We start from the raw sequence: 25,042 nt of genomic DNA, 5'->3' as shown, positions 1-25,042 counted from the left end.
CATAACTATAGAGAACATACAAAAACGCTATGGCAATAAAAAAAAATGTTTACACACTCCCAGGAATGTCATACATGATGGATCATTAGCTTATACACTAACTTTCACACATCTAGCTGGGCAGGGTGGGTGTGGAGCCAGATACAGCAGTGGGGGTCGAACTGTAGACCCCAGTTCCTACATTTGAACATAAAAATGGATTTATCAAGCAAAACTATGCAACATTTTATCTCTGGGATCCCCAGGATGACAAATCAGAGCAAGATTACTGAATGTAAGTACGTTATTTACCTTCAGAGGTGAATGTATCAAACCAGTTGCCATGGTAAATGTTTTTTGTTGTTGTACACTCTCCACAAACAATAGCATGGCATTTGTTCACTGTAAGAGCTACTGTTAATTTGACACTGCAGTTAGATAAACAATAGTTTAAGCTTTCTGCCCATATAAGATATATGATGTCCCGGAAAGTTGGCTGTTGTATACAACATCATTCTAGTCACTTTCGCACACTTTGAAAACAACCGTCCCGGTTTAAGGACACCCATTCCTTAGAGGTTAACTGACATGCCTATTTTTATAAAGGTTCAATAAAATAAATAAATAAATAACATTTAACTGGAAAGGACGCACTAATCAAATCAAAGTCTGAATCACTGTAAAACACTGTTGCACTTATCCTTGAATAATAACAATTTTATTACCCTAGTAACTCCAGATGTTAGTAGTCAGATCTTAAACACACACACCATTGTAACCACTTCAACCTCCCTGGTTCTTGGTTGCCAATAGGCCACTGTGTTGACAGCACAAGTCTCCCCCTTGCCCTCTGGTAAATGAGGTCCAGCTGAGGTCCAAATTAGGTCCCATCCAGCTCTGCCCCCAGACCCAGCAGCTGTCTCTCTGGGACTCCCACCAGCACTCTCATTAGCATATGGCACATCCACGTCACACACTCCAGACTGAGGTACTTCCACACCCCAAAATTGCTAACATATTACGGTAACAGTTAACATTATGACATGTTATGACGCAATTACTTTAGTACTGACATTGTATTCACTTGTTATTTATGTTCATGATATCAAATCCAAACACATATTGTATCATATTAATATGGTGTTTTTAGTATTCAAGGCTCTGACCACTTAACCCCATCATTTTCATGTGTTGATGCTCAAGTATTCATATTGGTAAATTGGGGCGGCAGGTAGCCTAGTGGTTAGAGCATAGGACCAGTAACCGAAAGGTTGCGAGATTGAATCAACGAGCTGACAAGGTAAAAAAATCTGTCATTCTGCCCCTGAACAACGCAGTTAACCCATGAGAATTTGTTCTTAAATGAGAATTTGTTCTTAACTGACTTGCCTAGTTAAATACAGGTAAATAAAATCACATTATCCTTACATTATCATCTCTTTGCCACTAGATGGCAATACACCTCTACACAGTCTAGAACACTGTAATGAGGACAAACAAGTCAAGGCTGTAAAAAAGCTTTGTTTAAAACAATAACACATTGGGGAACCATAGTTACTTTTGAAAGTGTTATAATTACTTAAGTTTATGTATCCTTAGTTTTTGTTATGCACAAGTGATTAAAAATGATTAAAAACTATTTTACAAGAAAGACCTGTCACAAGATGACCAGTCTTTAGTGGGTATAAGTAATTCATTCTATAGTCTACACTGTAGACTACACTCTATGGCACTGTTATAAGATAATGATAACCAATCTATCCTGATTAGCAAAAGACAGCAAGAGTGTCTTATCCTGAAGTCTATGTGATGTTTGTCTCTATGGAGCATGAGGATGTGAAGGATGGTGTTATGGCAGGTGTTCTATGGTTGCTGCAATCAAGTGGCGTCAGCTGGACAGGAAGTGGATGATGTACAGCTTCCTTCTTGTCAGTTAATCGATACAGGGGTAGGATAGACTGGAGGAGAGGATAGAGGAGCAAAACTACTAAACAGCTCCCTCAGGAGAACTCTAACCATCCAGAGAAGACAGGTTATGCCAGCACTTAAGACTTCAGCTTAAATGTAATCCTCTCTGGACATGCCTCTTAATAGTAGCAAAACACAGTTACATACTGTAGGCTACAGTTGAAGTCAGAAGTTTACATGCACCTTTGCAAAATACATTTAAACTCAGTTTTTCACAATTCCTGACATTTATTCCTAGTAAAAAATTCCTGTCTTAGGTCAGTTAGGATCACCACTTTATTTTAAGAATGTGAAATGTCAGAATAATAGTAGAGAGAGTGATTTATTTACTTTCATCACATTCCCAGTGGGTCAGAAGTTTACATACACTCAATTAGTATTTGTCAACATTGCCTTTAAATTGTTTAACTTGGGTCAAACGTTTCAGGAAGCCTTCCACAAGCTTCCCACAATAAGTTGGGTGAATTTTGGCCCATTTCTCCTGACAGAGCTGGTGTAATTGAGTCAGGCCTGTAGGCCTCCTTGCTCGCACACGCTTTTCAGTTCTGCCCACAAATTTTCTATAGGGTCGAGGTCAGGGCTTTGTGATGGCCACTCCAATATCTTGACTTTGTTGTCCTTAAGCCATTTTGCCACAACTTTGGAAGTATATTGAGGTCATTGTCCATTTGGAAGACCCATTTGCGACCAAGCTTTAACTTCCTGACTCTTGTCTTGAGATGTTGCTTCAATATATCCACATAATTTTCCTACCTCATGATGCCATCTATTTTATGAAGCGCGCCAGTCCCTCCTGCAGCAAAGCACCCCCACAACATGATGCTGCCACCCCCGTGCTTCACGGTTGGGATGATGGTGTTCTCCGGCTTGCAAGCATCCCCCTTTTTCCTCCAAACATAACGATGGTCATTATGGCCAAACAGTTCTATTTTTGTTTCATCAGACCAGAGGACATTTCTCCAAAAAGTATGATCTTTGTCCCTATGTGCAGTTGCAAACCGTAGTCTGGATTTTTTTATGGCATTTTTGGAGCAGTGGTTTCTTCCTTGCTGAGCGGCCTTTCAGGTTATGTCGATATAGGACTCGTTTTACTGTGAATATAGATACTTTTGTACCTGTTTCCTCCAACATCTTCACAAAGTCCTTTGCTGTTGTTCTTGGATTGATTTGCACTTTTCGCACCAAAGTACGTTCATCTCTAGGAGACAGAACGCATCTCCTTCCTGATCGGTGTGACGGCTGCGTGGTCCCATGGTGTTTATACTTGAATAATATTGTTTGTACAGATGAATGTGGTGCTTTCATTCATTTGGAAATTGCTCCCAAGGAGGAACCAGACTAGTGGAGGTCTACAATTTTTTTTCTGAGGTCTTGGCTGATTTCTTTTAATTTTCCGATGATGTCAAGCAAAGAGGCACTGAGTTTGAAGGTAGGCCTTGAAATACATCCACAGATACACCTACAATTGAATCATATTATATAATTTAGCCTATCAGAAGCTTCTAAAGCCATTACATAATTTTCTGGAATTTTCTAAGCTGATTAAAGGCACAGTCAACTTAGTGTATGTATGAGTTATGTATGAGTTATGTATGAGTTATGAGTGAAATAATCTTGTCCATAAACAATTTTTTGAAAAATTACTTGTGTCATGTACAAAGTAGATGTCCTAACCAACTTGCCAAAACTATAGTTTGTTAACAAGAAATGTGTGGAGTGGTTGAAAAACGAGTTTTAATGACTCCAACATATGTGTATGTAAACTTCCGACTTCAACTGTATATAAAAGACAAACGTGTGAAAAACAAAAATGTTTTGTTCCCCAGAAGACAGAATGCATTGCATTGCTGCAGTATACTTGTTGACTGAATTTATCTTCATCAAAAATAACTTGGATAATTGGTGTGGATGCCAGTTAAATTTCATGAAGCCAACAGCATTCTTAAATGCCAGGTCTTGTGTCTAACTTATCGCTCATGACAGAAAGGGCTGCGAGCTCTGTTATTTATACTGCACTAGTCAGTAGAGCTTGAAATGCCAACCCTTCCCTCTGGCCACCTCCTTATAATGAGCAGATTGCTGGTCATATAGGCATATAATAACCGTGCTTTGACTTGATTGGATTGTTTTTAAATACCATCAAAAAGAATTCCCCTTTGCCATTGCAACAGAAAAAGCAATAGAGTTTGATGTGCTGTGCAAATAGTCATACCGTCATGGTTCATAAATTAAATCAACATTCCTTTATTACCATAAGTAGTCTTTTTCCCATAATGTTTAGTTGGCACAGGAATGGATGTTGGTGTGAGGATAATAGATTAGACACCATCAAAGGCCCTATACAGCCGTTAAAAAAATCTATATCAAATCATTTCTGGGCCACAATTAAGTACCTTACTGTAATAGATTTGCAAAAAAATATTAATCAAGCAAGACTTTTGCTAGGATTGTCTGGGAGTGTTCTGAGTGGGGAGAGGAAAACTGAAAACCAGCTGTTTTTGGCAGCGAGGGCTGAACTATTAACCAATTTACCGCATTGTAATGTCACTATGAGAAGCCAAAACTCCCACCCGTTCAAACCTGCTGATTAGAAGATCCTGTGTAGACTATATTTTCAACCAGCAACTATCCAGAAATAAAAATGAATCCCCAAAATGTGATTTTCCTGTGATTTATATATATTTCCACACTGAGGTTGGAATAATACTGTGTAATTGTGAAAATGATGATAATGCCCTTTTAGTGTAAGTTCTGTTTGAAAAGACAGTCTGTTTTTTAACCAGTTTTAGTGGGATGGAGTTTTGGCCTTCAATGGTATCATCAGCATGTTGCAAATTAGTTTAAACCTCTTAAGGATCTGCCCCCTTTTTTCAATTTTCATCTAAAATGACATTCCCAAATCTAACTGCCTGTAGCTCAGGACCTGAAGCAATGATGTCATATTCTTGATACCATTTGAAAGGAAACACTTTGAAGTTTGTGGAAATGCTAAATTAATGTAGTAGAATATAACACATTAGATCTGGTAAAACATAATACAAAGACAAAAACATGTGTTTTTTTGTATTTTTTTGTACCATAATCTTTGAGATGCAAGAGAAAGGCCATAATGTATTATTCCAGCCCATGTGCAATTTATATTTTGGTCACTAGGTGGCAGCAGTGTATGTGCAAAGTTTTAGGCTGATCCAATGAACCATTGTATTTCTGTTCAACATTTTTTTATCAAGATGGTCCAAATGTGCCTAATTGGTTTATTAATACATTTTCAAGTTCATAACTGTGCACTCTTCTCAAACAATAGCATGGTATTATTTTACTGTAATAGCTACTGTAAATTGGAAATATCGGATATGTCTATGACCTGGGAAATGTTCTTGTTACTTAGAACCTCATGCTAATCATATTAGCCTACGTTAGCTCAACCGTCCCGCAGGGGACCCACAGAAGCTGTAGAGGTTTTAATTGAACATTGACAAAAAAGTTCCAAATATCTCTGCCAATAATGGCAAATTTTCAGTTTTCCCCTCCCCACTCAGACCACTCCCAGACAGTGATAGAAATTGCCCTTTGCTAAGAAGCTATTACAATTTTTTTTTTAACCATTTTAATCAAAAACAATCACAGTAAGTAACAGCTGCAATTAACCTTTTAAAGAGTCTTGTGTTTTCCACTCCAAAGTGTTAAGAGCAGTTTTCTAGTTAAAGGAAGTAATTGACCTTTAGTGTGCAGAAACCCTATCCACTCTGTGCTGATCAGGGAGGAAGAGGATAATTATATGGAGAGCTGCTTAGGCTTCATGTTTTGAGAGCACCACATTGGCTTGTCAACTGAGGTCGTGAGAGAGACACCGTAAACATGGACTATGGATAACGGTGTCTGTTATTTACAGAGGACTGCATGCACGTCGAAATTGTTATGTAACTTTCCTCTCCTACCGTTCCCTCTGTAGTGTCTGCAATTGGCCCCAATGTTAGTGCGTCCCATCCAAAGAGTAAGATATGGGGAATAAACATAATTTAGCCTACTATACTTTTTCACGCAAACTTTGAAAAAAATCACATTTTGCTTTCTAAGCTTGAGTCTTGATGGTTTCTAAGCTTGAGTCTTGATGGTTTCTAAGCTTGAGTCTTGATGGTTTCTAAGCTTGAGTCTTGATGGTTTCTAAGCTTGAGTCTTGATGTCCACAAACCGCAGTATATAGCCTGGACTACTGTAAAGGCAACATGTTTCTGTATTTTACACTAATTGTTTTGTATATACATATATGGGTTATACAATATTCTACAATATGCTATTATTGTGTGTATTATGTGCCCACATCTGAATCCTGACTTCCATCCAGTCTTCTGAGTGGTTTCCTCAGATGGCTTCATCCCTCCTACCCGCTCTCATCGTCTTCTAGCCGCTTAACGGGATAGACCGGTGTGAACATTATTCTTACCATTCATAAATATTATTATCTTGCATACTGGACATTTCGACCTACGTGTCTCGATAAACCTCTCTCGTCTGATCAACTTTTCCTACCATTCGTGGTATTCGAGAATAGGTCGGAGCCTACTCGCAGTCAAGTATGAGCTGAAAGGAAGGGCACTACGCGAGGACGTCAAGTGCGAGTTTCACTTGCACTGAATGCGCGATGGTACCGTGAGGCTCTCCGCCTAATCTATAGTCTTTAGGCAGAGGGATGCATCAGTTTAACCCTTTGCTCTGCTCTCCAGAGTTGCATATATTTGTAAATACAGTAAGATTTATTAAATAAGCTGAGGAAATGTGTTACGGGGCTGCAGATTTTTTGGGGAGTTGTGTTGGACAATAATTCAAAGGATATTTTTTTCATAATTTGCTCAAACTTCGATGGCTTGAGTATTTGCATACATGCATGCTGACAGGCAAGAATGTAAGGTAGCCTATGTCCCGTTTACCGCTCTCACATCACACGGAGTAACGGAGCATCGGTTGGATTCACAGCGCTGGACATCGACCTATAGCGCATTTATTCGGATTGGGTTTGAGTGCCCAGATAAATAACTTTAGATATATGAATGATTGGGATTGCCTGGTCACCTGCTTTCCTTGCCTGTCATATGCCAACGACAACGGAAATTCAAGAGCAAAATTAATATGGCATAAACTATTTCTGGAGACGCCAGTCACAGATATCGCCGACGACTTGGATAGGGTGAATGAGAATTTCCCAAACGGTCCAATCCTATGCATACCGTGCTTGTTTACTCGCTACGCTGTCTAGTGTCTTCGAGAAGAGCTCAGGAGGAATGCTGGTCCAAGATCTAATACCATTTATTTTAAGTTTTTGGCCTCTTCTTTTCGGTCATTGCATTCTATCTTTGGTTTTACTCTCATGCCAGGTAGGTATTGTGTTCGTGCGCGCCTATTGTAATTTTACGCATGGCGAGTTATTACACAAACGTAAGTGGAGCTCTATTTTAGGGTGATTTTGGTAATAGCAGCTTTTGATCCTGCTCTTGTCACATTTTTATGTTATATCAAATATATACTTAAAAAAAAACACGATATGTTTATTGATGTGCCTCTTGCCTTTGCACTCTCACACTATTGCAACAGCTATGGAGAAGTTTCGAGTGGTAATCAGCTGTAGTTCCCAGTCAGTTGATGCAATATTTTCATGTGAAATATACTATTAAGTGATTTGTTACACACGCACCCACACAAGCACACACACAGGAAGGCAGGCAGAAAGTGGTAGGCTCCTGGAATGTAGCACATAGAGAGCTATAGATTCCCATCTGGAATATGATGTTGAGGATGAGCATTCTAACCCCTGGCCCTTGTTGCTGCCTACAGAGAGCAGTGAGCCGGCTGTGCAGGCACGGGATGTTGCCAAGGTTCATGTGTAATGTGATCTGCTCGAGTTTCCAAGTCCACCCACACACACTCCTCAGGGCAGCCTACTGCCCACTGGTGGTGGGTGGTTTCTCTGAGGGAGAGGGTTGCAGCCGTAGGCATGGTACCATCCAGTATGTCTATGAATGCAGCTTCTGGGGAAGCAGTATAGTAGAGGGATATGATCTTGGGTACTACTGAGTGGAAATCCAGAGGTTTCCAAACCACAAACCCGGATGGTTTAGTTGCTGATGCACTAGCACTAATGGTGCAGGACATTTCATCTCGCAATCATTTTTAATCATTAAAAAGGCAGACTTTTTCAGAAATATGTCTTTTGGGGGTGGATAATGAAAGTAAATATTATTGAATGCATAATGAATAGTGAAACTCTTTTTCTCTCTCTCTTTCTCTCTCTCTCTGTGTGTCCATAAGGGTGAACTCCAGAGGTCATGCTCACAGACTGTAGCTGAGAAAGTGAGCGAACACTGCCAGTTGGCATGCCAGTGTAGAAGCTACCCTCCCCTTCCTCCCCCGCCTCCGCCCCCACCTCCCCCACGGCTACTGTTGGCCACAGGTAAGGCTCAACTCACACCTGTCTCACACCACACCAACCAGCCTCTGCCGTTTCACTCTCCTGTCTCACTATCCTGTCTCACTGTCACCTGTTTCACTCACACCTGTCTCACACCACACCAACCAGCCTCTGCCGTTTCACTCTCCTGTCTCACTATCCTGTCTCACTGTCACCTGTTTCACTCACAACTGGCTCACTTCCAGTGCCTGTATCTATCTAAACCTTTTCACTTGAAGTGTCTTGCTACTCTGATTTTCTACCAGACCATCTGTAGTGGAATGAAGTGTTTGCATCTTCTCACATGAGGTTTCTGAGTAGTGGAAGAGTGTGGTGTGTGTGGACGGAGAAAGGCTTTTTCTGAGAAGACTACAAGTGCCTGATACTAGAGCCGGCAGGATGTTCACAGCAGAATAGAGGGATCATTTGTGCCTGGCTTTACCTTCGGGAGTACACAGTTGCCTGTGAAATCTCTGCCTCCTGTCCTGCCAGGCTCAGTGGTTTGGTTTCCCCTCGGGGACCCCCTTGTTAAAACACAGATGAGTTCATTAAATTAGGGTTTTGATACAGATAAGAAGGCTAATGAACTGTCCCGGCAGTCCCGTCTTCATTTTGTAAGTCAAGATGGGACCACTAACTGTGTGTGTGTGCGTGTGTGCGTTGCCACACAGTTTTGTGTATTTTTCCTGAGTTTCTTGCCTTACTGGTTTCCATGTCTCCTTCAACATATTTCAGTGCTTAACTAATGATCAGATATGTTTCTGATCTGATCAACTATATGAATCAATGTATGACATTGCGATGGTGGAAAGAGGATAGTTTGTCAATACAACTGGTGATATGATTTGTATGTTGTCATGAATACTGTAATGAGCAGTGCTATGAAATATGGGACAGGCATTGCTGATTGTGCACTCAGCCCAGGTTAACACTGAAACGGTTGAAAATCAGTCAGCTGAAACACTTCATACTGAGAGTGTGCAGGGGCACTTCTTCGTTAAATGCTCAACAGACAGGTGTGGAAAGGGTTCAATCAATCAGATTAAATGATTTCCTCTGTCTGGTCAATTCAGATAGGCCTTCTTTCCTCCTAAATTACCAAGTGAGGCATCTATGAATAGAAGATAGGGCTGTCAGTGACCACTGTGACTCTAACTTACCTAACCTATCGGCCACCTGTTGATGTATAAGTCCACAATGTCGTCGATCATGAACGCAGAACTCTTCCATCGGGTCTTAACTGTAAATGTGGTCTACAGTTTATTGGCTGGGTATTGTGTCACCATATTCTAATTCCCTGTTTATGAATCTAAAGCGTAATACAAGTAGATGCACAATATGTGTGTGTGTTTATGCATGTCTGTTGTTCTTTTTCTATGCTTCTAGATCTTTCTGTGACTACTGTCAAGGCCACTGCATGGAAGGTTCCCTGAATGATTCTATGAGATTCTCTGAATTCTCTGACTGTACATTTCAGCATGTCGTTTTGTTTTATGTGGTTTGAAAAGAAGAGAACCATTACATTGGCAAAGCAAAACCTCTTGGCTTGGCAAAAAAGTATTCATTTCTTGGAGTAAAATGTGAAAATAGCATTTTTAAATCATAGTCTATGGAAGGTTGGGAAGACAGTGTATTTATGTTGTTCATGTATTGGGAAGGAGGCAAAACATTGGTCATCTGGCCTCAGCGAGAACTTTGTGAATAAATAACAGAGGCAAACTTCAACGTAAAGGATTGAACTGTACTCATTGCTGCTGTAAAATCTGTTTGTTTTGGTGTGTGGCAGATGCATAAGGGAGCTGATTGGACTGGTCCCAAAATAATACATGAATATGCATGTAGAAGTGGGACAATGAGAGAGATTGTATTGACAAAAAGTTTTAAATGAGGCAAATTGGCAGTGTTGAGTAAAAGTATGTGCTCTAAAAAATGGCTCAGAAGTCCCTTCAAAAGGGAGAGCTTTATCACACTGAAGTAGATCCGTACCCCTGACTGAATTGAATCCAAAATGCAGGATTAGAACTGAAGTTGGGCTCAAAGGAGATTTTACATTCAAATTGACTTATGACGTGGTGTGCTGGGGAGAAACGTGCCATGTCATTTGCTCTGGATAAATCTAAAGTGTTTAAATATTCCACAGCATTGCTACGGCTTGTGCGTTACCATGGAGTCAATTCCTCCCTCTCGTTCACAACAAAACTATACTCTGAATGCATGGGATGTGTTTTTTGCATGATAAACCTGGATGATAAACCTACATTATTAAACACAGCCATCATTACACTCTTGGCAGTGGGTTGGGGAGCTATATTCAGTTCATGTTTTAATACTTAGATATAGTCAAATGGATTCCGGCTCAGACAGAGTGAGACATGCTTATTGCTGGGGACACCTAAGATCTCCCTCCTGTCAAACTGAGCAGTATTGTCAGTGCCACAAAGCGTTTAACTATCTCTATGGTAGGCTATTCACCTTTAAAAAAAGAGGAGACTGAAAGGGAGAGAGAGCGAAAACAGCACGTGGCTAGAGAAAAAACATGTTGAGAGAGAACAGGGGAAGGTCTAGAGAGATAGTGAGGGCATGGAGTACACCATTCAGATACTGTTCGTTGCTAAGCTGCACTGAGTGTAATATAAGTTCCCTGGTGTGTGTCCTTGTACTTGTACATAGTCCTAACCCTCAGTCAGACATGTGACCATAACATGGTGCTCCTGTAGGTGGAATCAGTTTGGACATGGAGTGCTTGTGTAATAAAGGTTGACTGCATTTTAAATGATTCATGGAGCAGGGTTAGATATCTCTGAACATTTAACCTAAGAATTTGATGAACAGGTGAGCAGTACCCTGCTATCCAGAGTTAGGAAGCAAATCAGGCCCAGATCTTTATGGTGTAATAGTATAGTAATAGAAGGTTGAGAATCAATCCATTTTTAAGCAGATCACTGGCAAGTTGATTTACAACATGGGGTGTGGTGTTGCTGCATTAATGATGAGCTTTCATCATGCCGTCCTAAGACAGAATGGCTGTCTATGAAGCATTTATGATGTAATACATACTGTAGGACAAACACAGTATCTAGGCTAAAGCAGTTTGCATGATAACCTAATCTCGATTAGCGGCCAAGTGCTAGTGCTGTGTTAGAAGGCTAATGATGTTTGAAAATGAAACTGTATTTTTCTCTCTTTATCCATCCCCCTCTCCTCATCACTCCCAGTGGTTGAGTCCCCTCTGCCGCTGTTGAGGCCATGGTGGATGGAGATCCTAGTGCTTGGAACAGTGGGCTGTGCCTCAGCTGTTTTCCTCCTTTCAGCCATGATCATCTGCTACAAGGCCATAAAGAGGTATGTCAGTTACCTATGTTAACAAGATTGGCATGGAAAAGACTGCGTCTTGTCATTCGTATAGCCGGAATACATCAATCTAAACAAATAAACATATATATTCCTTTCCAATTCAATTATTCTGCATTTCATTAAGCTTTCAACACAACCTGAAACATTGCTCAGGTTACAACAATAATTAGTGACTGTGAAAAAGATTTGATTCTGGGGGTTGTTGCTATGTCATTGCCATGTTGTTATTGCTCTAAAGAAGGACACGTGGCCTGTGTTATGGGTCAGAGGGTGTTCAGAGGTCACAGTAATGGAACAGTTCACAGGGATCATCTGGAAAGCTCTACCTACAGCAAGTCATTACACTGTCACTCGTTAATACTGGATATCATACATAATGTTACACAATGCAGCTTTCTCCATAAAGCAAGTTAGATGGAAATGATATCTATAATCTTACTGGGAATAACCCAATGATCTGAAAGACCTGCGCTATAGTCAGCAGTTCCTGTCAGCAGTGTTCTAGACATTGAAATACTTCCCTGTTCTATTTCTTGGCGTGGGCTGATTTTGAATTGCATAATTGTACAGAGCTTTTTAAACTAGCAACTGAATCGATGTGAATGTAAAGCCAAGATGGGTTACTGGAGAAAGCCCATGACCCTGTCGCCGTAGTTACGATGTGAACTATATCCCCCTGTTTGCATTGGCTCATCGGAGGAAAGCCCATGACCCTGTCGCCGTAGTGACGATGTGAACTATTTCCCCCTGTTTGCATTGGCTCATCGGAGGAAAGCCCATGACCCTGTCGCCGTAGTGACGATGTGAACTATTTCCCCTTGTTTGGATTGGCTCATCGGAGGAAAGCCCATGACCCTGTCGCCGTAGTGACGATGTGAACTATTTCCCCCTGTTTGCATTGGCTCATCGGAGGAAAGCCCATGACCCTGTCGCCGTAGTGACGATGTGAACTATTTCCCCCTGTTTGCATTGGCTCATCGGAGGAAAGCCCATGACCCTGTCGCCGTAGTGACGATGTGAACTATTTCCCCTTGTTTGGATTGGCTCATCGGAGGAAAGCCCATGACCCTGTCGCCGTAGTGACGATGTGAACTATTTCCCCTTGTTTGGATTGGCTCATCGGAGGAAAGCCCATGACCCTGTCGCCGTAGTGACGATGTGAACTATTTCCCCCTGTTTGGATTGGCTCATCGGAGGAAAGCCCATGACCCTGTCGCCGTAGTGACGATGTGAACTATTTCCCCCTGTTTGGATTGGCTCATCGGAGAAAAGCCCATGACCCTGTCGCCGTAGTGACGATGTGAACTATTTCCCCCTGTTTGGATTGGCTCATCGGAGAAAAGCCCATGACCCTGTCGCCGTAGTGACGATGTGAACTATTTCCCTCTGTTTGGATTGGCTCATCGGAGGAAAGGCCATGTGGACAGTGGTGTAAAGTACTTCAGTAAAAATACTTTAAAGTACTACTTTTGAGGGGAATCTGTACTTTACTATTTATATTTTTGCCTACATTTACTTCACTATGATTCTAAAGAAAATAATGTACTTTTCACTCCATACATTTTCCCTGACACTCAAAAGTCCTCGTTAAATTTTGACAGGAAAATGGTCCAATTCACACACTTATCAAGTGAAGATCCCTGGTCATCCCCACTGCCTCTGATGTGGCGGACTCACTAAACACACATGCTTCGTTTGTAAATTATGTCTGAGTGTTAGTGTGTGCCCCTGCCTATCCGTCTGGTTTGCTTAATTTAAGACGTTTGAAATGGTTTATACTTTTACTTTTGATACTTAAGTACATTTGAGCAATTCCATTTACTTTTGATACTTAAGTATATTTAAAACCAAATACTTTTAGACTTTTACTCAAGTAGTATTTTACTGGGTGACTTTCACTTTTACTTGAGTCATTTTCTATTAAGGTATCATTACTTTTACTCAAGTATGACATTGAGTACTTTTTCCACCACTGCATGTGGGGTTTTAGCCTGCAGCACAACCAAGATCTAATTCCTTGTCTGACATTCATGTCACACAGGCACTCAGACACACATGTTCAGACACTTAAACACCCACATACTGTGCACACAGACACACATGATAAACACACACACACACACACACACACACACACACACACACACACACACACACACACACACACACACGCTAACAGGCACAGTGTGACTAAAGAAGATATACAGTCACAGCTGGAGACACGTTTTTGAACATTATTTGAATACATCAAATTGTTATTCATAAAACTGTGTAAAGACTGGATGTTACCTATGTCTTTCCTCAGTAGGATTATATTTATCATTTTCTCAAACAACAAACAGGCTAAGTCAGGCAGTGTAAGTAATGGGAGGTTGGCTCTGGAATTCATTATGGCAATTCACCAGCCCCCTCTGTAGCCAAGGGGCACCTTTTTTAATGCAGCTATGGCAGGAAAGTGTTGTTGCAATACGGGCCGCTGTAGCCCCAAACCCAAGTCATTATTTATGAATTAATTTGCACAGTCATTCAGTCGCAGGCTACATCTTTTATACATGCAAGCGGGTCGTGTCCTGAAGTTCTTATGGAGGTGGGCTCTGTGACTGCAGACTTTGTGCCTCGCCAAGCCTCCATCCCCGGTGACTGAGTGAGGAGGGAGAAATGCTAAGGTCCAGTCTGACTGCCCACATTAGCCCTGAACCAATAACAAATCAGTCTGAGGAAACAGAGGTAATGAAAAAATCTAAAATATTGATTTGAAAATTGTCATGGATCCTCTCTGACCGAGAGGGAGAGAAAGAATGTAGAGAGAAAAAGAGTCAGAGAAACAGAGACAGATGAATGTTGTCTACCAAAGCTGGGAAACAGCAGTAATTGGGTGTCTTAGTCAATAACAACGTGAGAGAGGTTTTGTCAGTGACAAAAACAGAAACAGTTATATATAGCCCGTCCAGCCCCTCAGTGCTCAAGGCTTTCCCAATGAAAATCAGCTGGAGTGTGGCCAAGGCCCCAGCAGCACAGACACTAGAGGAGCTATCTCTGCAAGCCCCGACTGTCCCTTAGCTGGGTTGCACACATTTTGCCTTTTGTTTTGTTGTCTCATAATCTTATTCCACCAGTCATTTGTCAGAGGCAAAGAGGTTGGACGAAACCCATTTCATCCAATTCCATTCAATTCAGTTCATAGCATCAAGGGAGTTGATGTTTGTGAGCATGGAGAGCAGGATTCAGACGTGCTGTGTGACAGTGCTGTGCTATCCAAACAGCAGACATGATGCTGCAGTCCATGCTGTCAGCAATGCGGGGAATCTAAACACCACAACAAAACAAGACAACACACTGTGCCTGTTTTTCTCAATTACTCGCTCCTCTGGGATTTCTGTCCAGCAAGGAGGACAAATCAGGACAGTTTATGTTCAGGGTAAATCCAGCATAACCATTCAGTTAAAGATTTCACGAGGAAGCAAAATATACTGTATCTTTAATGAATTTATTACAAAGCATATATAATATTCTGGTTTTATGATATTTCATTACTACACTTCCGAAACAGTGAAAAGTGAAAACCCTTTATGAGGGGTCTTTAAACAGTAGCATGTTCCTCTAATGTCCAGATGGTATGAGAATAACTGTAAACAGCTCAACACATGTCCCAACCTCAACATTATCCCTTCCCCAAACTTCAAACGGACGTGTGCTGCGATTGCACAGCTTTGATATGAAATATTAATCTGACCTGTGAAGTGTTGTGTAGCCACCTGCCACGTGTCAACAGCATGACATATATTATTGAAGGGCTGGGTAGAGGTCGCAGTGAGGCCCGAACACCCTGCCCTCTATGGTGGCCTGCTAGAAAAACATTGATGATCATTGACTTGAGACTAGGTCAGTGCCAGTGGAGAAAGTTATGGGGCTTTAAGCACCTTTTCAAACGTTCATAGATGACCAGGTCCATGGAGACTTCAGTGGGAAAGTCTGGTGTATCCCAACTCCCCTACCAATCTCCAATCATAAAAGTATGCACACACACACACACACACACACACACACACACACACACACACACACACACACACACACACACACACACACACACACACACACACACACACACACACACACACACACACACACACACACACACACACCAGCCAATACTGTCCCAGTAGGATGTGTTGGTACCCTTGGGCCCTTGAAAAAGAAAAGGAGAGCTGCACATTCTAGGAGCTTAATAGCCAACGTTTTTCGACAGGCTGTCTTCATCAGGGTAAAATGACAAACACTGGTGTCTGTGATCATGGCCAGCTGTGACTTGATTTCATTGGTTGATTTAGAGGTATAGATAGAACATATAAAAAAGCATGAATGAATAACTTACGATCATAGATACATATATACATATATATATATATACATATATACATATATATCATATATACGATCATAGATACAATTTGACTACATAGTCCTACAAACATGATTTACAATGGCTAGCAAAAACACAATAATCACAAGAATGGCTTCAGATCAATCAATCAAATGTATTTATAAAGTCCTTTTTACATCAGCCGATGTCACAACGTGCTGTACAGAAACCCAGCATAAAACCCCAAACAGCAAGCAATGCAGATGTAGAAGCACAGTGCCTAGGAAAAACTCCCTAGAACGGCCAGAACCTAGGAAGAAACCTAGAGAGGAACCAGGCTCTGAGGGGTGGCCAGTCCTTTCTGGCTGTGCCGGGTGGAGATTATAACAGAACATGGCCAAGATATTCAAACGTTTATAGATGACCAGAAAAGTCAGATAATAATAATCACAGAGGTTGTAGAGGGTTCAACAGGTCAGCACCTCAGGTGATCAAACTCTACTTTGAGCCCGAATGTAGTAATGGTCTCTAAATTAAAGATCCAGGTGGCCTTTCGTTTTAATTTTAACAATACATTGTCAAGGTCACCCCCTCTCCTCCTATCGATTCCGATATAGCAAAGGGATGAAATAGAGTGGTTTGCTTCCAAAAAGTGGGCCGCAACTGGGTACGTCCAGTTTTTGCACATAATGGTGCTACGATGCTCAGAGATTCTTACTTTTAATTTGCGCTTTGTTTTGCCAACATAATTTTTTCCACAAGGACAAATTATAAGATAAATAACTGCCTTAGTGGAGCACGTGATAACACCTTTGATTGGGATCTCTTTCCCTGTTTGGGAGTGTTTGAAGGATCTAGATTTGTACAGTGGCAAGAAAAAGTATGTGAACCCTTTGGAAATACCTGGATTTCTGCATAAATTGGTCATACAATTTTATCTGATCTTCATCTAGGTCACGACAATAGACAAACACAGTCTGCTTAATTTCTTGGTGACGGGGCAGTATTTTCACGTCCGGATGAAATGCATGCCCAAAGTCAACTGCCTGCTACTCATCCCCAGAAGATAAGATATGCATATTATTGGTAGATTTGGATATAAAACACCCTGAAGTTTCTAAAACTGTTTAAATCATGTCTGTGAGTAAAGCAGAACATATGTAGCAGGCGAAACCCAGACGAAAAACCATTCGGATTGTTTTTTTTTTTAAGTCACTCTCTTTTTAATAGGTTTTCATTGGGAATCCAGATTTTAAGGGACCTTCTTGCAGTTCTTACCGCTTCCACTGGATGTCACCAGTCTTTAAAAAATGGTTGAGGTTTTTCCTTTGTGTAATGAAGAAGTAGCCCTGTTCAAAACGAGGGTCACTTCAAGTGTACTGTTTGTTAGAGGCGCATGACCAGAAAGGTATCGTCAGTTTGTTTTCTTCCTGTATTGAACACAGATCATCCCGTCTTCAATTTGATTGGTTATTTACTTTAAAAAATACCTAAAGTTGAATTACAAAAGTAGTTTGAAATGTTTTGGCAAAGTTTACAGGTAACTTTTGTCACGTTGCGCAAGTTGGAACCGGTGTTTTTCTGGATCAAACGCGCCAAATAAATGGACATTTTGGATATATATCGACGGAATTAATCGAACAAAAGGACCATTTGTGATGTTTATGGGACATATTGGAGTGCCAACAGAAGAAGCTCGTCAAAGGTAAGGCATGATTTATATTTTTATTTCTGCGTTTTGTGTTGCGCCTGCAGGGTTGAAATATGCTTCTCTCTCTTTGTTTACGGTGGTGCTCGTTTGCTTTCGCCAAAAAGCCTTTTTGAAATCTGACATGTTGGCTGGATTCACAACATGTGTAGCTTTAATTTGGTATCTTACATGTGTGAATTCATGAAACTTTGATTTTTATAGTAATTTATTTGAATTTGGCGCTCTGCTTTTTCTCTCGCTAGCGTCCCACATATCCCAGAGAGGTTAAACTAATAACACACAAACAATTATACGTTTTCATGTCTTTAATGAACACACCGTGTAAACATTCCCCTTGCAGGGTGGAAGAAGGGTAACAGCTATCAGCCCTCAACATACTGTTATCCTCACACAAAATCAGAAGATCAAGAAAACTGATTTGGCGTGTGTCAGATTGCATAGGAAATTTCAGGTGCTCAGAACAAGAGTTCAGAAAACATGGAACGCCTGGAGTTGTTTTGCATCACCCCTCCATCAAACAAAAATTATCATCAATGTACCATTTCCAAATAATAACATTTTTGAGAGTATTGAGAATTGCCTGTCTCTCCATGTAACCCACATATAAACTAGCATAGTTAGGAGCCATAGGGGATCCCATAGCAGTACCCTTCCTCTGGATAAAGAAATTGTTTTGAAACATGAAATAGTTACGTGTGAATACTATTTCAGCCAATGTCATAATGCATGCACTGGAGGGTAGTTCATTTGGGTCAAGTTGCAAAATAAAATGTTCCATGGTTCCATGCACACACACCAGCACTAGCCAATCATTTCCCAACAGGATGTGTTGGTACCCTTGGGCCCGGCAGTTTCCTCTCCCAGGCTGTCCTAGGTCCGGGGAAGGAGAACACAGCATCTGTTTATCAGCAGGGCTGCCGCTGTCTGTGGGTAGACATCAATACCACCACCACCACTGTCTGGCCCACTACAGGACACACTCCTACAGATTACATTTACGGATAGCACAACACAGGAAGTGCATTGAATCCCTGATGGGTAACCTTGCCTGAGACCTAGGAAGCCAACTGTCACCCCCAGACAGGAAGCTAGTCAGGAAGCTACTGAGTACTCATTAGTGACCATTCTGTTATACTAATGAGTGGACTCTAAGTTCAGTGTCTCCAAGTTAGTACTACAGTAAGGCTTGTAACATCCATGGAGATGTAAATACTCCCTTTATGCAAGAAGATATCGCATTAGTAATTGTAAAAATAGCATTTGTGGATGATGCCTAAGAGTGAACAATATATTTTATTGAATGTTTAAATGTCATCCCAGTAAGATCCCATGGCAGGGCAAAGTCTTGGTCTGGATTAGACTGAACGACTGTCCGTCAGGTCAGACTGGCCAGCAGTGGCTTTAAGAGGAGAGGGAAGGAGACACTGAGCTAAGATGTAGCTTAAGGGCCCCCTGTGCCACTGAAGGCAGTGTACAGTATTGAGTGGGACAATGACTGTACTAAATGTATTCCGATCTGTCTCTGGGTTACATAAGCCTGTGCAGAGGAGAGCAGCTGAAGGGGTCGGCATAGAAGACACAGTACACTGGACAAATATAATAACCACAAAAGCACCGAGGGATGCATGAAAATGGCTTGCATTGAAGGATACTGCTTTTCACAGACCAATAATAGCGGAGGATTATGTGCTTCGGCTTGTTTTACATCAGAATGTGGCTCACAGAAAGAGTAGCATTACAGCATAACCATCATAACCAAGAGAGGGGATCTTACTCACATAGAGTATTACAGTATTAGTATTTATTTGATGTTCTATGTATACATAAGCTCTTCTCTGAGGTAAAATAAAATGTTATCGAATATCAATGGAGTGTGTCTAATTGCCACATCCAGCATCTCTTCTGTTTGATTTATCTTCTCCTTTCGTGGCTCTGAGAGCGACGTGACTTTTTATTGTTCAGCTTATTAGAGAGCATGACTGACCAGTGCATCCAGCCACAACAGCCTATGAAATCCAATCTCTCCGTAGGTAAACAACCACAGGCTTAAGGAGTAGAATGATTTATGTATTTTCTTAAGTTAAATAAAGCACCTCTACTGTCGTTACATTTTTTTTATTTTTATTGAACCTTAATTTAACTAGGCAAGTCAGTTCGCACTGAGCTAAAGAGTAGAGCTGCTGCGTTCAAGGTGCGGGACTCTAACCCGGAAGCTTGTAAGAAATCCTGCTATGCCCTGTGACAAACCATCAAACAGGCAAAGCGTCAATACAGGGCTAAGATTGAATCATACTACACCGGCTCCGACGGTCGTCTTATGTGGCAGGGCTTGCAAACTATTACAGACTACAAAGGGAAGCACAGCCGTGAGCTGCCCAGTAACACGAGCCTACCAGACGAGCTAAACTAAATAACTTCTATGCTCGCTTCGAAGCAAGCAACACTGAGGCATGCATGAGAGCATCAGCTGATCTGGACGACTGTGTAATCACGCTCTCCGTAGCCGACGTGAGTAAGACCTTTAAACAGGTCAACATTCACAAGGCTGCGGGGCCAAACGCAGCCTTCTAAAAAGATTAGGCATGGGTCCTGACATCCTCAAAAGGTTCTACAGCTGCAACATCGAGAGCATCCTGACTGGTTAAATCACTGCTTGGTGTGGCAATTGCTCGGCCTCTGACCACAAGGCACTACAGAGGGTAGTGTGTACGGCTCAGTATATAACTGGGGCTTAGCTGCATGCCATCCAGGACCTCTACACCAGGCGGTGTCAGAGGAAGGCCCTAAAAATTGTCAAAGACCCCAGCCACCCCAGTTATAAACTGTTCTCTCTACTACCGCATGGCAAGCTGTACCGGAGTGCCAAGTCTAGGACAAAAAGGCTTCTCAACAGTTTTTACCCCCAAGCCATAAGACTCCTGAACAGGTAATCAAATGGCTACCCGGACTATCTACATTGTGTGCCCCCCCAACAACCCTTTTACACTACTGCTACTCTCTGTTCATCATATATGCATAGTCACTTTAACCATATCTACATGTACATACTACCTCAATTAGCCTTTCTTACCGGTGTCTGTATATAGCCTCACTACTGTTATAGCCTCGCTACTGTATATAGCCTCGCTGCTGTTATTTTTCACTGTCTTTTTACTGTTGTTTTTATTTCTTTACTTACCTATTGTTCACCTAATACCTTTTTTGCACTATTGGTTAGAGCCTGTAAGTAAGCATTTCACTGTAAGGTCTACATCTGTTGTATTCGGCGCATGTGACAAATAAACTTTGATTGATTTGATTTAAGCACAAATTCTTATTTACAATGACGGCCTACCAAAAGGCAAAAGGCCTCCTGCGGGGACAGGGGCTGGGATTAAAAATAAAAAATGTAATATAGGACAAAACACACATCACGACAAGAGAGACAACACTACATAAAGAGAGACCTAAGACAACAACATAGCATGGCAGAAACACATGACAACACAGCGTGGTAGCAACACAACATGACAACAATATGGTAACAAAACAACATGGTAGAAGCACAAAACGTGGTACAAACATTATTGGGCAAAGACAAAAGCACAAAGGGCAAGAAGGTACAGACAACAATACATCACGCAAAGCAGCCACAACTGTCAGTATGAGTATCTATGATTGAGTCTTTGAATGAAGAGATGGAGATGAAACTGTCCAGTTTCAGTCAATATAAATTGTGTTTGTTTGCAGGAAACCACAACGGAAAGAGGAGAACGGGATGAGTCGTGGAGAGTATGCCATGAGTGCACGCAACAAGAAAGCCATGGGCCCCAACAACACTGTGGTGTAGACTGTTCACTGACAGGAAGAGGAATTGGCATAACCATAACCCCCCACCACCACCACCACCACCACCACCATCCATCCTACCCAAAATGCAACAATTCCCTCTTACCTAGAACGCCACAGGGATTGACCTGTTTAAAACACATTAACGCCTTTCCTTCTCTCTTAGCAGGTTACCTGGATGAAAGGAAACTTCCAGATAAAGGAAAGAACATAAAAACAAAACACTGAAGTGGATTCAGAGAACTAGTAATAAAGTGAATGGAGGACTTCACCAGACTGAACATCATGTTGTCAACACGATGTGTCATTGACAGGAGGATGGTTGACTGCTAGGCTACCAATCTATACAGCTCCGCAATTCTTACAGGCAACTATAATGTAGGAACAGACGTTGAAGGACAGCAATGGGATAGGAGGTTGCGAGGACCAAATCATGAAAAAATTGTGCATGCAGGTTTTACTCTTTGGGCTGTCTCTCATCTATGCTCCTCAGACCCTTTTTCATATTTAAAGCAGAATTTGTACAACACTGTCACAGTTGCAGGTGTGGTTTGGGTGGTATAGTGATTATCTGACTATGCAATTAAAAAAATATATACAGGTCATACCAAGAGTGAAGTAAAAGAAGGGGATCAAGTCAGTTCCTATGTTCCATACCAACAACACAGCTGATAACTGGATTTTAGTTATTTGTTCATTTATGTATTTATTGTCTGCGTATGAATTCCATTTTAATGATTTGAAATGTGTTATTTTTTATGAATTATTGAATAATCATACCATTAATTTGTAATGCGTTGATGCTTTAAGCACACCACAGGAGGTTGGTGGCACCTTAATTGGGGAGGAGGGGCTCATGGTAACGGCTGGAGCGGAATCAGTGGATTGGAATCAAATACATCAAACACATGATTTCCATTTTTTTTTAATGCCATTCCATCTTCTCTGTTCCAGCCATTATTATGAGTCAGCCTCCACTGAAGCCCACTGTTCATTTGCTACTGACACAGTAAACACTTCAGCTTGCTCTGCAATGAGTTTTGGGTATCAATTGTTCATCTCTTGCTGTTTGACATGCCTTTTTCTCTTCCCCTGTGACTTCAGTGAATATGATGGGGATTTCTGTGTTTTGAGTTTGTGAATGTGTGCTGTTGGACCATGCTTTTAGCAGCTTGTTCTGTACTACCCTCGAGTCTTATCACAGGTGAATGCCCCCGACAATACTAACGTCATATTACATTTTGTTTCGTCACATCTCAATGGTTAGACAGCCAGGGGAGGCAGTAGCGGACAGTGAGAAGCCCTTTGCCATGTTCTGATGTGATTTTGCAGTCTTTAATTGTTCCACCTTTCAGCAAGGGGAGAACCCATCACTATAGAAACAGTGCACATGAGCCCAGGGCTCAAGTGCTGTGTGGTGGAGGACAGGATTCTAAACAGAGGCTAATCCGGATATTAAGTTGCAGAGAGGATGGCCTCAAAAGGGACATGTGACTCACACTCACAGGCATCCTCAACATCCTTCTGCTATAAACAGTACACAGTTGATTTAAAGCATCAATCAATTATTAAGCTACTTTTTGGCATAGGTGCAGTTCATCTGTATATAATGTGTGTTTGAGTGTGAGAGAGAGCACAATAGATGGATGTCTGGCAGTATCTCTGAAATTTTCCATTACTGTTGAATTTTGTAAACACAGACCTTGCATTGTGATTTGCATACAGGGGTGGACTGGGACCAAAAATTGGCCCTGTCATTTCTAACACACCAGCCCATTTCTTTCCTCGAGGCCCCCACATTTGCCCATTGTCTTCCCTGAGGACCCCATTATTAGCCAAAAAAAATCCAATTTTGTGCAAGAATCACGTGGCAAAAAATGGAGCAGCCCATCTGGCATTTGCCTGAAATGCCAGATGGTCAGTCCACCCCTGAATGCATAGGTATTACCATATACCCTATAATGTACCCAGATACTGAAGATGCGTCATTAATACTGTACATTGAGGGAAATGATCATGGATGCATGAATGTAAATATTGATATTTAAAAATATCTGCCTTCTGGACTGTATTTACAAGTACAGTGTAACAGAAAATATGTTTATACATAGTAGAAATTAAACAATGTGCTACCAATTAGAATTGAATCAATGTTGTCATGTTTATGGAACAAACCATTCATGTATATTTGGCAATGAAAAGTTATTGCACAATTTATTCATTATATACCAAAGGAGACATAAATTCAATAATGTACATTCAGTTGATTAAGTTGCTGACTTTTTCAGTTGTAAATAGGTCTATAGAAAGATAGGCCTATAGTCTTATCTATCACATAAGCAAAAAAAGAAGAGACAAAATGAGAACATGTTTTAATTGAATGGCATACGGTACAACATTGATAAATCCACTGCGTGTTAATGATAAAGGTGTTATTTTTAGCCTGTACCCATGGTGCCTCTCCTTTCTGTGTCTCAGAGAGCTCCGTACTGGTCTTCTCCTGGGGCTCCCCCTGGGCGCAGGACGTGTTCTCAGTCTGTCTCACACTGTTCATTTTTAATGAACAGCTATTATCAAACACAGCCATCCCCCTGGGGCTTGATCATGCTAACGGGACAACTTGTGGGCCACTGGGGTTCCATTGGTGTCAGGTCTTGGCACGGACATTCTCTGTGCATACAGACTACGTACATAGGACTGGTCAACCACTTCTGCTCTGCTACCACTCTAACCACTGTGACCCACATGCGTGACTGAATAGAACAGCTGAGAAACCCAAATCGATCAACAATCTGGGAATATGTGCAACATACCCACCTCAATAGATAATAATATAATTGGAAAAAGCTATGGGCTCTGGTAGCTAGGTCATAAAGGAATCAATTGGTCAATATTCTTGAGGATTTTCTCCTTGCATATTCTGTAGGACATTTTAAAAGGGAGACCATTTGAAGCACAACCACTTTAAATCAAATCAAATCACATTAATTTATATAGCCCTTCGTACATCAGCTGGTATCTCAAAGTGCTGTACAGAAACCCAGCCTAAAACCCCAAACAGCAAGCAATGCAGGTGTAGAAGCACGGTGGCTAGGAAAAACTCCCTAGAAACGCCAAAACCTAGGAAGAAACCTAGAGAGGAACCAGGCTATGAGGGGTGGCCAGTCCTCTTCTGGCTGTGCCGGGTGGAGATTATAACAGAACATGGCCAAGATTTTCAAATGTTCATAAATGACCAGCATGGTCAAATAATAATAATCACAGTAGTAGTCGAGGGTGCAGCAAGTCAGCACCTCAGGAGTAAATGTCAGTTGGCTTTTCATAGCCGATCATTAAGCGTATCTCTACCACTCCTGTTGTCTCTAGAGAGTTGAAAACAGCAGGTCTGGGACAGGTA

At 41.3% G+C, this 25,042-nt stretch overlaps 1 protein-coding gene across 1 annotated transcript; it reads left to right on the top strand.

Moving 5' to 3' along the window:
* Positions 1–6,330: 6,330 nt before the first annotated feature.
* Positions 6,331–23,809, top strand: LOC112261733 (proline-rich membrane anchor 1-like). The gene is made up of 4 exons (XM_024437325.2): positions 6,331–7,319; positions 8,251–8,392; positions 11,605–11,731; positions 21,547–23,809. The coding sequence occupies exons 1-4, from the start codon at positions 7,137–7,139 to the stop codon at positions 21,644–21,646; spliced, it is 552 nt and encodes a 183-aa protein (XP_024293093.1). The 5' UTR covers positions 6,331–7,136; the 3' UTR covers positions 21,647–23,809.
* Positions 23,810–25,042: the final 1,233 nt, after the last annotated feature.

This window comes from Oncorhynchus tshawytscha, linkage group LG11 (assembly GCF_018296145.1).
Source record: "Oncorhynchus tshawytscha isolate Ot180627B linkage group LG11, Otsh_v2.0, whole genome shotgun sequence".
NCBI classification, from domain to species: domain Eukaryota; kingdom Metazoa; phylum Chordata; class Actinopteri; order Salmoniformes; family Salmonidae; genus Oncorhynchus; species Oncorhynchus tshawytscha.
Note: the sequence above shows the minus strand (reverse complement) of the source record. Positions and strands in the feature narration are given on the sequence as shown.